This window comes from Onychomys torridus, chromosome 3, assembly GCF_903995425.1.
Source record: "Onychomys torridus chromosome 3, mOncTor1.1, whole genome shotgun sequence".
NCBI classification, from domain to species: Eukaryota; Metazoa; Chordata; class Mammalia; order Rodentia; family Cricetidae; genus Onychomys; species Onychomys torridus.
In genome coordinates this window covers 36327352-36341126 of record NC_050445.1, presented here as the reverse complement: position 1 = coordinate 36341126, position 13775 = coordinate 36327352, and the positions used below count along the sequence as shown (strand labels likewise).

Here is a 13775-nt window from a genome sequence, read left to right as displayed (position 1 = left end):
CTTAATAGTCCTACCCAAAGTTGGAAGCACTCACAGCCAGCATTTGAACTTTGTGCATCTGTGTCATCAGACAGTGTCTGCAGTGTTTATTTCTAATGCCTAATACCTTACTCCTAAGAGTGATGACCCCCAAAGGCCAGTTCACTAGCCCAGACCCTTCAGTCCAGCATACGAGCCATAGAAATTAAGTGAAGTAAGATAAGTGGGGGTGGGGGGGTATTTAAAGTTTATTTCCTTGGGCAGAATTATTGTTTCTATTTGGAGCATTAAAACATTCACACCTTTAAAGACAGTGATATTATAGATTTTATGTTGTTTCAAGACCTTAGGATGGTTTTTTACTTAATAAAATAAAAAGTTAGCTACAGAATAAGTTCCAGGACAGCCAGAGCCACACAGAGAAACCTTGTCTTAGGAAAAAAAAAAAAAAAAAATCTCCTGCTCATCTACCCTTTTCCTGACTAGTGAAACCCCACTGATAGAATTGTGCATTCTAAATACTGGCTGAATCCTCCCAGAGGTGTAGGTGTTTCCTGTGTGAAGACTGTCTTAGAAGGAGACACTTCAAACTTCAATATTCTGTTTTTTTCACCACTTGCCAATCTTATTCATGATAGGAAAGCTGCCTCCCTGGGCAGTGTGTAGGTGGTTCTATTACTGTTCTTTTCACACTAGCTTTGGCAGGATGCCCTGGAGTTTAGTCCATTGGAATGCATCATTGGGATTTCCAAGTTCATTTTAGTCCATTTCCTCACAAATAATGTGCTTCAGTAGCTAAAACCTAAGAAAGTGAAGCATGGATGGCATGGGCCTAAAACTTAGAAGGTGACCTAACACCTCAGGTTATGTTACAGTGGGTGAGCTGGAGATGTCCTCTTGGGTCATGAAGAGTATCACACTCCTTGCAAATGAAGAAAGGGACAGAGACTGGCTCAACTCTCCCAAGTCAGTCAGCAGGAAAACACAAGTCTTTGAGGACTGGGTTTACAACTACCAGTTTGGGGTTGGTTTTGTTTGTTTGTTTTTAATGAGAAGCAATTTTAGAAGTTAGTTCTCAGATGTTTTCACTCCCAGTATAAGGTATATCTGGTTTGTAGTCTACCCTTGAATAAATTTCTCCTTGTGTGTGTGGATGAATGCATGCTTGCTCACATGCTCTTTCCCCTGAACAGGTCCATATGTTCCATTTTGCTGGGAGCCAAGCTTCCTTCTCTTTCTCCCCCTCTGAGGGCTCCAGATCTTACCTCAGAGGTGCCTGAGTAACCCAGGCTGAAAGAATTCGTAGCGAAGCTTGTCAGCATAATTGATTATTATATGGTGTGAGCCACCAAAGACAGGTGAGCCTGCACAGAGTGGAACAAATATGTGTATAGTGTGCATCTCCCATTGAGCCCACCCGTCTTCCTCCTCTGACATGTTGATTTATATATTTGCAACTCTTCCCTAATGAATCGTGTCCCATTGTAAGTCATTGGAACCTCCTGCTGAGTACCCTACCTCTGCAAACACAAGAAGAATAAAAGGTCTGCTCTGAATTCATGGGTCTTTTAGTTGGCCCTAGCAAAAATGGTTGAGGATGTGTAATCTTAAAAGGACAAAATAGTCGTATAAAATGCTTGAGTAATATTGCTACCTCAAGAAACAGGCTCCTGTGATTACAGATGCTTTGCCACAAGACAGACTAGTCAGAGTGGCTTGAGAATGTAAGAAATGTAAAGAAAAATCCACGTCCCAGCGCCTTTGGTTGCAACTTGATGTTCTGGAGACCTTCTAAGTGTTATGCTTCCTCCTGTAAACTGCTTCAAGTGTTAGACTTGCTATAAAATAGGGACACTAATGATTGTTCCTTTCTCACAATCTGTTAGGATCTTGATTGAGATATTTACAGTGTTCAGTGTTCTCAGGAACTGGAAGAGGAGTTTTAGAAAATACTGTGGTCGCCAAACATTAGGCCAAGCTCAAGGAATCCTGCTGAAGAACAGGGAGGAAGAGTTGGAAGAGACAGAGGGGTCAAGGACATCACAAGAAAACCCACAGAATCAACCAACATGGGCTCATTATAGGAACTCACAGAGACTGAACCGACAAGCAGGGAGCTGCATGGGACTGAGCTAGGCAGTATGTGTAACAATTGTGTAGCTTGGTGTTTTTGTGGGACACCTAGCAGTGCTGGTAGGAGCTCTTTGTGACTCTGGCTGGCTTTGGGGACCCTACTCCTCATACTGGGTCACCTTGCCCAGCCTTAATACTAGGTGAGGTGCTTAGTCTTACTACAACTTGATATACCATGTTTTTGTTGTTTTGTTTTGTTTTGTTTTATATCCATGGGAGGCCTGCCCTTTTCTGAATGGAAATAGATGAAGAATGGATTAGAGGGGCAAGGGGAGGTGGCAGGGAGGGATTGGGAGGAGAGGAGGGGAGGAAAACTGCAGTTGAGATGTAAAATAAATAAATTTTTTTAGAAAATTAAAAAGGAAAAAGGAAAGGGAAGAGAAAGGAAAGGAAAGAAGTTAAGGAAAGGAAAGGAAAGGAAAGGAGGAAAGGAAAGGAAGGGAAGGGAAGGGAGAAAGGAAAGGAAAAAGGGAAGGAAAGAGAAAGGAAAGGAAAGAGAAAGGAAGGAAAGGAAAGGGAAGGGAAGGAAAGAGAAAGGAAAGGAAAGGGAAGGGAAGTAAAGGAAAGGAAAAAGGGAAGGGAAGGGAAGGGGAAAGGGAAGGAAAGGAAAGGAAAGGAAATGCTGTGGTAATGTTGATAGCAGGGCAAGACCTAATTTGAGGAAGAAGTTATGGTCCTATGCCCATCTAGTCTGTCTTTTCATCTTAGGTATCAGTTCCTGGTGAGTTGAAAGTCCAGGGTTTGGGGAAAATAAGAGAGAAGAGGGCTTAAGAGAGGATTTCAGCTATCCATGAATAGACTCTTGGCTACTGGTGTTAAATGTTTGTGCCTCCAGAAGGCTGGTCAAACAGAACATTGTACTGATCAGCCTTCCTGTCTGTCCTGTGCATCTCCTGAGCTACACACATCACACCTCTGTTTGCTGTCTGTCCTGTGTGCCTGCTGAGCTACACACATCACACCTCTGCTGTCTGTCCTGTGTGCCTGCTGAGCTACACACATCACACCTCTGTTTTCAGTGACTGTCTCTCCTCCCTCTCTTCACACTGTGTTCATAGCTTTCTGAAAACCTGGCTTCACCAAGTCCATCACTATGACAATTCTGAACATTGTAGAAACTTTGCACCAGCAGTCATCAGTCATCTTGACCTTGCTGAACTACCTAAGATACTAGCATACCATTTACAATTTACTAGAAGCAACAAAAACAGTAACTAGAAGATGAACTCTGGATTCAGGCTGTTTGAGTTCAAATACTGGTTGGAACTTTATGTATTTGTGTACCTTGTTGAACCTAGCACTATGGTTTTTTTCACCTGTAAAATTGAATGTTAGTATGTACCAGTATGCACTTTGTTGATGCCTAAATAAGATTTATCAGGAGTTAAATAAGATGATACATATAAAGTATTTAGAATTCATTATAATCTCCTGGATTGTTTCAGATGTTTTTCTTAAAACATTAAACCTCAAGAAAAAAGGAAATTTGTGTGTTTGTTGTTGTTGTTCTTGTTGATTGTTTTGGCCCTTTTGAGGGAGCCTGCCACCCAGCTCCCAAATAAGTCACACATGGAGGTTTATTCTTACTTATAAACATCCAGCCTTAGCTTGGCTTGTTGCTTGCCTGCTTTCCTTGACTTAAATTATCCCATCTACCTTTTGCTTCTGGGCTTTTCCTATTCTCTTACTTCTGTAAATCTTACTCTTACTCTGTGGCTTGCTGTGTAGCTGGGTGGCTGGCCCTTGGAGTCCTCCTCCTTCTCTGGCTACTTCTTTTTTTCCTCCCAGATTTCTCCTTTATGTATTCTCTCTGCATGCCAGCCCCACCTATCCTTTCTCCTGCCTCACTATTGGCTGTTCAGCTCTTTATTAGACCATCAGATGTTTTACACAGGCACAGTAACACCGCTTCACAGAGTTAAACAAATGCAACATAAACAAAAGTAACACTCCTTAAAATAATATCCCCTAACGTGTGTGTATGAACTGCTGTGCCTGGCATATCACTAACACCGTATCAGTGAGTATTGAATGGTGAAAGTTTGCTTATCTTACAATTCCTATTTTTATCTTAACATAAATTCTATTTTCAGTTGTAATTCTTTCCATAATAAGAGAAAAAAATAGTAGTTTTGGGAATTTTACTTTTGACACTCAAGACCACTAAGGGTCAGAATTTGTCTTTCAGGTTCTCTGTTCTCTGTAAACTTGTCTAGATTATTTCAAGACTTTATACTTTTATGTTGCTGTCTTTTTTTTTCCTTTTGAATAAGTTAGCTTTTAAAATCCAGTATTTGTTATGTTAAGGAAACTAAGGGGGGGACTTCCAAAGTGTATTTATTTCCACTGTAGAACGTGGACTATTGAGCCCTGTGGGCAGAATGTTTAGGGATACACAACTGTGAAGAAAAACTCTAGAGGATGCCCTCCAGGTTCTTCTTTCATTGGAGTGGTCTTTAGAGTAACTGCCTTGCTGTGTAAGGTCAATGGACTTAATAATCCTCTTGCTCAGCATTTTTTTCTTACCTCTTTTTGGTTTTTGGTGGTGGTGTTTTGGTGTTTTGTTTTGTCTGAAGTGGAAAATGCTACTTACTATTATATTTTATTGATAATCTTCATCCCCAAGTAAAAAATACTTAAGTAGTATGTGAAGGCTAAGCTAACAGCAGTGCCCAAGGTTGACTTGTCATTTCCTAAGAAGAAGAGCTCATATAAAGTAATTATTCAAGCGGCCTCAGGGTGTTACCATGAAATGTCTTACAGTGAGTTTTATAAGTATTTGACAGAGAGAGAAATCAAGATTGGAAAACAGCTTCCAATATACTACTCCCTTGCATATCATTCAACAAAAGAAAATTATATTGATAGGCAAAAATAATGAAATGTGATCTGTTTATTATTTCCTTAAAAACAATTACTAACGTGGAACTCAGTATTTTATTTCTTTCTCTCTTGCCTTCTCACTTTAATCATGAAGTCAAGGTCACGGCACCGATTGAAATGATTCCAAGTATCATGATCAGATTTCCAAATGCTTTCTAAATTGCAACTGTGACCTAGTCCATCCATCCCAGGTGATTTTGTTTACAACAATTACAGCATATTTATTGTGTTGGACTTCACACTCTGGAACAATCGCACCTATGAAATATCTACTTTGGAAATGCTAAAAGCCCAACAAGAAATTAGGAAGAGCATCTGTAATTAAAGATTATGTTTTAAAAAGCCAGCTCCAGCTAGTCCCTGAGCACAGTGTTTATCAAAACAGGAGAACCCTAAAGTTAACAAATGGCAGGTACATTTTTCTCCATTGTAGGAACTGCTACATAGGACTAGAAAGGGCCTGTCAGCCCAGGGTAAGTAAATCTGTAATTGATAACACCCATCTCCCCTCTTCCCAACATTAAATCCAATACCCTAAAAAAGTGACATAAGGTTGGTTGTAACTATAACACTTTGGACTAGAGAGGCAGATAGGGTATAATAGTCCTTTTGTGGAAGGTTCAAGAATAAAGGACTGCATTGAGCTTCTTCTTTTTCCTTTCCCATGAAATCACTATCCCATCACCAACTCTACCTCATCAGTTCCATTCTTTGTTCCTAGAAGTTTGTGTCTGCTATCTTCAGCTATCTGAGACTGGAGTGTCAGCTTGCTGTTGACAAGAACTGCTTCTCCCCATTTCTGGTAAAAATTTCACAAGTCTTCTTGGGAGGAATATTTGTTCTTCCACTGACACTCTGTGGTAGCCGTAAAATCCCCCTCCAACTCCATATTTGGAGTGGTTTGCTAAGACATGAGTCAAGGGTCTAAATGATTGGGAACCAGCCTGACAGGAGAGCATTTCATAGTGTTCTTGGGTATAAGAACTATAGACAGGAGCTTCATATTCTAGAACCAGTTACCAAAGCTTGTCATTCCATGATTCCACAGGAGAGGGCCATCTGGGTCATCAATCAGTGTGGTATGCAGAGATCACAACTGTACGGTAATCTGCCTGTTTTTTATCCTCTCTTGTCCTGTGGCTATCCAACTTGTGAGAATGAAGAATTTCAACAAAGAGTCCGCTCTGAATATTTTTGTCCTCCAGTCTAGCTGATCCAGCAGCACATGTCAGAAAGAATCAGTGTAATCAAAGACATCTATATAATTCGGACTGGCTTCACAGAGATCTTGGGAAAGAAGCTATTGATAATACCATGAATGTTTCAAACAACGTGGTGATTCAAGTAAATCTTTCTAGTAAATCTCTCAGAAAACCATAAAGCACAGTGTTGAGCCCATAGTGTAACTACAGCACTGTTCATATTTCTTTACACTGTTGATTTCAGTTTCAAAGAGAAACTTTGCTTAATAAACTACACAAATTTGCTGATGCTGCTCAGTTTCTGTTTCCATCAGTCATTGGATGAAGGCTCTCTGATGACAATTGGGATAGTTGCCAGTCTGATTACAGGAGATGGTCAGTTCAGGCTACCTATCCACCATTGCTAGGAGTCTTAGCTAGGGTCATTTTTGTAGATTCGTGGGAGTTTCCTTTGTACCAGGTTTCTACCTGAACCCTAAATGTACCCCCCCATTAAGATGTCTCATGAGTCCGTTGATATTAAGAGATATTAATGACTAGTGATGGTTAGTTCCTGTTATTTTTAGATGATGGTAGTGGTGTGTGTGTGTGTGTGTGTGTGTGTGTGTGTGTGTGTGTGTCCATTCTTTGGGATTTGCTGGTGTGAGATTATCTATTGCCTGTGTTTTCATGGGTGCAGCTAACTTCCTTGGTTGGAGTTTTCTTTCTAGTGCCTTCTGTAGGGCTGGATTTGTGGATGGGTATTGTTTAATTTGGTTTTGTCATGAAATATCATATTTTCTTTGTCTATGATGATTGAAGTTTTACTGAGTATAGTAGTCTGTGTTGGCATCCGTGGTCTCTTAGCATCTTCATAACATCTGTCCAGACTCTTGTGGTTTTTAGAGTCTCCATTGTGAAGTTAAGTGTAAGTCTTTTAGGTTTGCCTTTATATGTTACTTGGCCTTTTTTCCTTGCAGATTTTAATATTTCTTGTTCTGCTTGTTTAGTATTTTGTTTATTATGTGACACATGCAGACTTTCTTTTCTGATCCAATCTGTTTAGTGTTCTGTAAGTTCCTTGTATTTTATAGGCATGGCCTTCTTTAGGTTGGGAAAGTTTTCTTCTATGATTTTGTTGAATATATTTTTTGTGCCTTTGAGCTGAGATTCTCCTCCTTCTATTCCTATTTTTCTTAGGTTTGGTCTTTTCATGGTGTCCCAGATTTCCTTTTTATATTAGATTTCCTTTTATATTAGAAATCTTTTAGAGGTAACCTTTCTCTGACCAATGACTCTGTTTCCTCTGTTATATCTTCAATGCCTGAGATCCTCTCTTCCATCTCTTGTGTTCTGTTGGTGGTGCTTGCATCTGTAGTTCCTGTTTGCTTACACAGATATTTTTCATTTCCAGAATTCTCTTGGTTTGTATTTTCTTTATTTCTATTTCAGTTTTCAGGTCTTGAACCATTTCTTTTACCTGTTGATTTTGTTTTCTTTAAGGGATTTATTGATTTCCTCCAATTTATTGTCTGTCTTTTCCTTGATTTTTTAAGGGAGTATTTAGTTCCTCATGAGGGCCTCTGTCATCTTCGTAAAGTTATTTTTAAGGTCATTTTCTTGTGCTTCAACTGTGTTGGAATGTTCAGGTCTTGCTGTTGTAAGATCGCTGGGTTCTGGTGGTGCCCTATTGTTCTTTCTGTTATTGCATGTGTTCTTACACTGGATTTGGGATGATTACAGGTCTAGGTGTTGAGTCTTGCATTTGTCTTTGTTGAATGTGTGTTTTGTTCCTTTGTTTTCTGTTTCCTCTCTTGTCTTCTGGCCTAAGTGGCTGAGGGTTCTGGTAACTGGCAAGTCTTCAGGTCCAGTAGGGTGTCTCTGATGAGGTTTGCAGGGCCTTAAGTCCTTAGATCCAGCATGACCTCCTGTAAGGCAAAGTCTTCTTCTCAAGTTGTAGACCAGAATATGGAACCCAGTGGAGGGAGTGCTGTTCTTGTGATTGGTGTGGGCTGTATCTGAGCCTTTGGAGTCTGCTCTTTTTCCAACTGGTGCAGGATGTACCTGGGCCTATGGAAACAGCTTTTCTCCTGGCTGGTGTGGGTTGTGCCTGTGCCTATGAAGTCTGCTCGAGTTACAGGGAAGGGCTGGCCATGGGGAGGATGAAGAGGTAGATGGGAATGGGTGGTAGAGTGGGTGTTGGAGAGCACAATCTAGTAGGTGGTGGCGGTCCAGCTCGCAGGCTTGTCACTTACCTGCTTGAGGGCAGGCATCTTAAGTGCAAAGAATGTCAGTGTTTTTATGCAGTAGCTACCCATTCCAAGTATTTCCAGCACCTAGAAGATCCTTTCCTTCGCTCTCAGAATCTACCTCCTTGAAGGGCAGCCACCATTCTAACTGATCTCATCAATGATTACTCTTGTATGTGAGTGTGTGTGAGTGTGTGTGTGTGTGTGTGTGTGTGTGTGTGTGTGTATTTGCCTGCCCCCAGAATGTACTATGTATTACTTCATCGAATACAATTTTTAAATAACCTATATTGTATGAACTATATGGCCCAGTGTTAGTAATGTAAAGGAATGGTTCTTGGCTTTATATAAAAAAAAAAAATTTAGTCTAGTGAATGAGACAGCCTAATGGTGAACCAGTGGTACCAGAGCCCATTTAGACACTAGGCTAAAATTGTTCATCCAAGGAGTTCTCATAGCACAGAAGAGTATACTTAAAGTGAGTGGGTAACACATGTGCTAATGTGTCAAGAAAGGGATTCACAACATAGGAAGAGCATTGTAGACATAAAGATCTTGGGGGGGGGGCGGTTAAGGCACAGAGTCAAGGGTTAGCTGGATGCAAGCATGGGATGGATGACTGGTAATCTAGTATGGTTAAGCAAGGGATGACCATGCTCACTGGAACTGGAGAGAAGCATAGGCAGGTCAAAGAGCCAAAACTAAGCAGGTTTGTAGTATAAGAAAGGAAATGAGGCTGGGTGGTGGTGGCACTAGGGAGGCAGAGCTAGGCGGATCTCTGTGAGCTCAAGGCCAACCTGGTCTACAAAGTGAGATTCAGGACAGGCTCCAAAACACCACAGAGAAACCCTGTCTGGACCCCCAACCCCAAAAAAGAAAGGAAATGAATGGATAAGGAAAAGAACCCTAAAATTCGTCCTCTTTGTGTTCAAGCATGTTATGGGCCCTCCCTGTCAGCAAACACTATAACCAAAGAGCTGGGGAGAATCATTCTAAAACTGTGTTCTACAGATACATTTTCAGCAGGTGTAAAGGGATGGACTATGACAAATGTTTTTGTGTTGTGAGGTTTGTTTTTTTAAGTCAATTGATTAGAATAAGATTGCATACTGTAGTCATCCCCTGAAGATTTATAATAGCATTAATATTATAAAAGCTTTCAAACATTTGAGCATGGATCAAATTTTTCTATAATACTAATAATATTAGTATCATTTTATGGAGCCCAATTTTGGTAACAGTGGTCCGTGTCTCAAAAAACCCAATTATCTCCATTCATAAGCTTTATTTATTTATTTGGGCAGTGATGAGGATCAATTCTGGGACGATCTTTAGGTTACACCTTAACTCTCTCTACATATTTGTTTTCCAGTGCACAACCAGATTTCTTGTTCTTTTATACCCACTTCCATATTGGAGTGCTCTTGCATCCCTGTAATAAATTTCAGTTTATTTTTCATAGAATTTTTTCATTGCATTGGCTCTCTGGAGATTTTTATCTCCTTGTTTTGTTTGTTTGTTGGTTGGTTGGTTGGTTTGGTTTGGTTTGGTTTGTTTTTTTTTTTTTGGTCATGCTCAGAAATCATTACGTGCTAATAAGTTGTAAGAAATGTGAGCTTACCTGTTCCTAAACAAATATAAATCATTTCAAATGTGTTTAATAGGAATTATAATAAATAAAATCACTTTTACTGATTTTGAAGTTCTTATAATCACAGTGGCATACTTCTAAATTAATAATGAGCCAGTAAATCAGTGGTGATGCTAAAGAAATTAAACAAATAAAAGCAGGATTGACCTTGTTGAAATTTAATGTTTCCAGCATTTATCTGTCAGAGCCACTGATTTGGAAATTGTTGTAACTTCTTGAAAAGGTAGACCTTTTTTCCCATAAAAAAAATCCCCATCATTGTGCAAAGTGCAGTTTCATTTTCCTTGAAGAGAATGCAGTGATTGATTATCCAGAGTGCTGTGGTGACAAGGTGAACCAGCCAGAGAGCTGGGAAATTGTATAGAATCATAGAGCATCACATAGGTGCCATGTCAAGCACAGCCATTGGAATGAAATTGTGCCTTTGTAGTTAGTCTGTGCTGGTACTTCCTGCTCACCCCCAAAACCTCCACCCCCAGAGATTGTTCAGCCATCCTTTCTCCTCCACATTCTGTCAGTTCCATTCTTACTACCCTAATCCACTGTGGTAGATACATAACAAACCTCCCTCACTCAAAGAGATTGCAAAATACAGGTGCCTGTTTCCCACACCCCTTGCCTATGCCACCTTCAGTGAGAAGTTCTTACATTTCCCATATGAGCACTCTTTTATTAGTTCTGAAGATCCTGACATGTGATGAGCAAGTAGAAGGAAGGACGGGAGATGAACAAAAAGAAAAGGGACATGTTGGTCACTTCTAAGAAGCTGATAATCTAGTTGAAACACCTGCAAAAACTTGAGAACAGTTATACACTAATTCAGCCAATGGCAAAGCACCAATGCACAGATTGAATACATGAGTCATGTGGACCAATAAAGGAGCAATCAAATTATCCTTGTTATTAGTGGACTAAATTAAGTCATAATAAAGGAAGAGGCTATCTATCCAAGCTACCCGAGAGCTGATTATCAATTGTGTAATTGAGGACAGAACCAGGCTTCTCCTAATGATCAGAGTCATCTCCCCATGTTCATCTTGCAATGCTTTAGAATCGAAGCAGGCTTTGTGAGGATTGCTGAGCTCCTCTGCTTTATTAATTGCTGTCCACATTTTGTAGGATATCCTGTGTTCTGAATTGGGATGAGGATTGTAGATGCTTAACGTGGGGACATGTAGCTAGGCAGAATCAATTCCTGTCAGTCACACAAATACAGAGGAATAGGATTATAGATCAGGGTGAAGCTGCAGTGCTTTAATCTCAAAATCAATACAGAAAAGGAAGTTGAACTTGGGAAGATTCTATAGAGACTGTAATTTGGTTTCCTATGAGGTTTGCCTTACATAATATGATGCTCCTTTCTTCTTTCCTTCTAATTATTTCAGTAGGAGTGGGGAGGGAAGGAGAAGGCATAGTAGGCAGAAGCCTGTACTACCAAATCATCTGAAATGAGCATACAACTGTAACTCATAATCCAGGCTAATGCTTCATTGTATGTACTTTTATCTGTTCTTTTTATTTTGGGGGGGGAAATTATCTAAAACCCTGAACCCATTGTGTATCTTTAAGCATAGTGAATGCCTTTGATTGGGTCACTGTGAGACTGGAAAAAATATTTTTTTCATATTCCCTTTATGGCTAAGCCTGCTGTAGTAATTTTATTTAAATAAATATATAACACACTCTTTATTGACCAAAGGATTCCAAACTGCTAAGCATATGATTAATATTTACTTCAGTGTAATTCTGCTCTTTTTACAAGAGACATGAAATAGTGGTTTAAACAACTCAGTCTTTTTTAACCAACGATTTAACCAAAGAGTTTATTGAACATTCCCTTTTTCAGGAGTACCACTACTTTGCTAGTAATAATACCCTAGCTTTAAAATGGTCTTATTATTTTTCTCTTTGGAAGTTCTTTGGTTCAATTTTAAAGTCTTAGTCTATGTGAGCCCTTCTTCAGTTGTGCTGACAATAATGACATCATTTGACTCTGGACTTGACCTCAAGAAACCATGTGTAAAGGCTTATTCCCTGAGAAGAGCTGTTGGAAGGCTGCCAAAGCTCCAAGAGCAGGGTATCATAGACAGTCTTCAGGCCACCAGGGGCATGTCCTTGGAGGAGACAGTAGAGTCCAGCACCATTCAGTCTCTTAGGCTCCAGCCATGCCTTGAGCAGTTTAGGATGCTATCTCAGTGTAGGCCCAAAACAATCCAGCCAGTAAGTTAAGGATTGAAACCTCCAAACTGTGAGCCAGGTAGGCTTTCTCTTGGGAAGTTGGTTATCCCCTTTGGTTGTTATAGTAACAGAAATAAATGTGAAACATAGTCAACTTGTGAAAAAATAATGGGCTGTGGACAGAACTCAGGGCCAGTGTTAAATCAGAAAGGGACAGAAACACAAGCAGAGCCTGGAGCCCTTGCTTTTTTGTTTCATCTTTCCCAGTCTGCTTACTGCTGTTTTCACTGACAGTGATTATGGGGTACTGAAAGGGTTAAATAAGCTAAAGCAAGTGGAGTGCCTAGTGCTGTGCCTTGTACTTGTAAGACCCCTGTAAACATCATGATAATCATGATGATTATATGACTTCCAAGTGATTCCAAACATGCTACAAACACCTTGCAGCTGTAAGATACAACCCAGATGTTCCTTGTTCTTAATACAGCGATAGTTTCTAAATTTAGAACAAATAATGGCAGCCTTTTTCTTTGTGCTGCCTGTAGTGGGCCCTTTACTCTCTAAGTAAAGCCCTGGAGCTAATAAATGAGTCTTCCATTGACTATGAATGTTCTTTCTTAAAACCCACAGAGATTCCAGTAGTGATGGTGGAAGCCTGTAATCCCAGCCCTTGGGAAATGAAGGCATGAGGATCAGGAGTTTAAGCCATTCTGGGCTATATAATGAGTTCAAGGCCTACCTGAGCTAAAATAGCAAAACCCAGTCTCCAAAACATCGAGGAGGCCAGGCAGTGGTGGTGCGTGCCTTTAATCCTAGCACTCTGGAGGCAGAGGGAAGTGGATCTCTGTGAGTTCAAAGCCAGCCTGGTCCACAGAGGAAGTTCCAGAACAGCCAAAGCAACACAGAGAACCCCTGTCTCAAAAAACAAAAGCAAAACAAAACAAACAAACCAGCAAGGAGTGGGGATGTAGCTCAGGGATAGAGTGCAAAGTCCTGGTTCCCACCCCACAGCATCATTTTAAAAAATAAAAAATAGATACAAAGACATCTGGTAGATTCCATGAAGTCTACAAAACCTTTTGAAAATCCTGTCGTGTATCAACCCTAGGAACAGACCTTTCAGGTCTTTGACAGGCTATCATTGTGTGAGATGTTTATTTGGTTGTTGATTTTAATTCGTAGTTTTAAGTGCCGCATCCTCCAGGAAGCTCAGGTGCCTTAAGCGATCACATCCTTTCAGTTGTTCCTGCTTCTCCCGCACGTTATTTCTAACAGAAATCCCATGGGTTGTTGTGACCTCTCTTTTTCGTTCATTTCTAGAGCACTATCATTGTGGAGAAGACGGTGCAAGACCTCATGAACCTGATGCATGACTTGAGTGCATATTCAGATCAGTTCCTCAACATGGTGTGTGTGAAGCTCCAGGAGTACAAGGACACCTGCTCCACAGCCTACAGGTACAGCTGGGGGATGCTGACTCAGGGTACAGCTCTGGGGATGCTGACTCAGGGTACAGCTGGG

The 13775-nt window shown here is 40.4% G+C and overlaps 1 protein-coding gene across 1 annotated transcript in view; it reads left to right on the top strand.

Annotated features, from left to right (window-relative positions):
- The window catches only part of Exoc4 (exocyst complex component 4), a 767731-nt gene that overhangs the window by 589292 nt on the left and 164664 nt on the right, over positions 1-13775 (top strand). Inside the window, exon 12 of the mRNA XM_036180825.1 lies at positions 13575-13711. Within this exon, the coding sequence (XP_036036718.1) occupies positions 13575-13711 (137 nt within the window). The remainder of the gene's footprint in view (positions 1-13574; positions 13712-13775) is intronic.